General features: G+C 42.5%; 1 protein-coding gene across 1 annotated transcript; it reads right to left on the reverse strand.

Annotated features, from left to right (window-relative positions):
- Positions 1 to 403: 403 nt before the first annotated feature.
- On the reverse strand, positions 404 to 2,508 carry LOC102443306 (sterol O-acyltransferase 1). The gene has a single exon (XM_023749321.1). It carries the CDS (start codon positions 2,371 to 2,373, stop codon positions 727 to 729), a length of 1,647 nt encoding a protein of 548 aa, XP_023605089.1. The 5' UTR covers positions 2,374 to 2,508; the 3' UTR covers positions 404 to 726.
- Positions 2,509 to 2,817: the final 309 nt, after the last annotated feature.

Genomic DNA, 2,817 nt, shown 5'->3' on the forward strand with positions numbered 1-2,817 from the left:
CATCCTATTTCTGTTCTTCTCATATATAATATTATGAATGAAACCTCAAGAATTCAAGGTGAAAGATGTAATTTTGCTTCATAGAAACCATGACCTACACTGTATAGTAAAACAAGATAAAACTTGGGTAGAACCAAGCTTTTTTCAAAAAAATACAGGCTGAGAAGAACAACCATCCACAAATTAGGATTTGTAATAAGATTATCTTTGGAAAGTAGATATTTTCTCTCTACTAGAAATAGCAAAACATTCCATATTCTTTTCTTTCCCAATTGCATGGTTAATTAGCATACATTCCACCAGTGTGCATGAAAAAATTTCTAAGCCAGAGGTACTTAAATGATTTCTTCATAAGTGGTTTGGCTAATTCAATGGCCAAGGAAACATGATGTTTAGCCTCTAATTAGATAGTCGAGAAAGAAAACATTTAATTTCTGAGGCTTAAGCCAATATGACCCAGCAAACATCTGTCATTACGTTAGCTATTAAGTCTTCCTTCTCCGCAAAGTAATACAAAAAAGCACTGCTTAAGTGTACATTAAGTCCAGTAAACTTCCAACAGCTCAGCTCCAGATGACCTAGGGATGGAGTGAGTCATCTGTCAAGCGTGGAGTGGTCCAAACAACAGGGATAACTTCATCAGTAACAGCTGGAAATAGATGCCGGCCCCAAGTCAGGCAGAATACCCAGTCTTCAGTGTCAAGGAAGGAAACCAAGTCCAAGCTTCTAAAACACGTAGCGGCAAGTCCAGGAACGTGGCCGGATGTAATCCAGAAATGTGGGATTTTTCAGAGGACAGTGCTGACGTGCATACCACTCTTGGGAATAAAAGCACAGGAGGACTCCCTGGCCCGCAAAAAGTGAAGTCCACATCATGACGTTCCAAATCGGCCTTTTCCGGCTGTCATTGACAATGAAGTTGAAAGCCATTCCAAAGAACATGAAAAGCACGAAGAGCACTGGGTAGAAAAAGCTCAAGCAAACAGCTAAGGCGTATTCGTGCACGACAGCAGACACAGCAAAGACGGCTAACATGGCAGCAGACTTGAATCTCTTAGTGAAAAACCAGAGAAAGTCCTTGTAAGCATAGTAATACAGCCAGTCATGGACCACCACATTCCAGGTCCTGTAATAGTTGGAGTAGGATGTGGAATTCCACCAATCCTTATAAAACATTCTGTCACCAAAGCGTAACATCTCGGCAAAGGCATTGAGCCAACAGTGCAAAAAGGCAAAAAAAGTAAGTAACAGCCCCAGCACACCTGGCAAGATGGAGTTAAATACACATAGGACCAGAACACGAGCACTGAAGGGCTCCTGCTTGATATTCCGAAACAAGGGGGCACAGAGCCTTTCAAAGACGTAGTACATATAAAATAAGCAGCCAAACACCTGTGCAAACTGCATAGCCACATAACCCCACCTTACAGTGGGAGTCCTGGGGTAGTTGTCCCGGTAGATGAGGGTTGGCGCGAACAAGAAATACAAGTACTGGTTGACTGTGGGTACTGGGACAGTTCTTGATTTCTCCTTAGCTGAAGTCAATACCCGAGGCACATTCTCTCTGACAAATGAATGGACCTTCATTATCATACGAATCTGTTCAAAGATAACAATGCACCGAGAAGCTGGTGGCAGTGTATATGCTAATACAGCATATGTTGGTCCACAACCTAGAATTCCAATCTGGAAGACCATGAGAAGCAAGCCATGGAAGAAAGAATGGATCACTGGATGAGAACTCTTGCTGTAGCCTCTGGCCCAATGTTGAAAGAGGAAGTAGGGAACTGAAAGTGTACTCAAGAACATGGCGCACCATGTACATATAACAACAGGAAGCTGGCCAAAAGCATAATATATGAGATTGAACTCAAGCACCAGCCTTCCTTCGTCAATGTAATCTACCACAAGTGTGCTGAGGATAAAGAGGATGAGGAGGGCAATAAACATGTGATATATTGTTCTGATGTGGTCCACCTCGAACAGCTCATCTAAGAGAGATCGCCTTATAACAAAAATCTTTCCATGTTCTGGAGGTGCTCTCAGATCTTTAGCTCTATGGTTGTTCACTCCTCCAAGAACAGAAAAGGATGTGAGCGCACACCCACCACTATCTAATGAGACTGACTTTTCAATGAGATTGGTCACAAAATCATCAAAGTGAGTGCCAACTTCCTTCATAAAATATGGCTTCAATTCCTCTGCCTCTGCTGTCAACTGTTTCTTCTTTGCAATTAACTCTTTTATGTCAACCCGGCCATTACTAGGTGTCTCTGGGGCCTGCTTTGCAGGGTTGCCCTGGTCTTCCTTTTCTTCAGGATCGTCACTGGACTTTGACAGCCGTTTTCTTAGAGACATCTCTTCGCCCACCATTGTGTTATCTGGGGCCGGAGCCCGGCAGCGGGGACCTCGGCAAGGAAGGCAGAACCGGGGGCCGTCGGAGCACGGCCGGCAGGAAGGTCAGCTCCGGGCAGCTCTCCGGGTGTCCGCGGCCGGCAACACCGCCAGCCCGGCCGCAGACCTATATTTTTTAAAATAAGTTATTTCCATAGACATATATGTATGTACATATATATCAATAATTTATCATACCCTCTTTATGCATATAGCTTTCTTATGAGTTATTTTAAGGGTAAGTGTGTTTAGTTATGCCATATTTCATTTAATCTACGATATCATCAGTCTTAAGACAAATCCCTATATTCTGTACTATTAAGCAATACATTATTACTTGTTAAATTATTACAAAATACTATCTCATCACTTATCTGTTCATGTATTAACCATAAGATATGAAGAAGAATGTTTACAGATGCA

Source organism: Myotis lucifugus, unplaced genomic scaffold, assembly GCF_000147115.1.
Source record: "Myotis lucifugus unplaced genomic scaffold, Myoluc2.0 scaffold_5775, whole genome shotgun sequence".
In the NCBI taxonomy this organism is placed as follows: Eukaryota; Metazoa; Chordata; class Mammalia; order Chiroptera; family Vespertilionidae; genus Myotis; species Myotis lucifugus.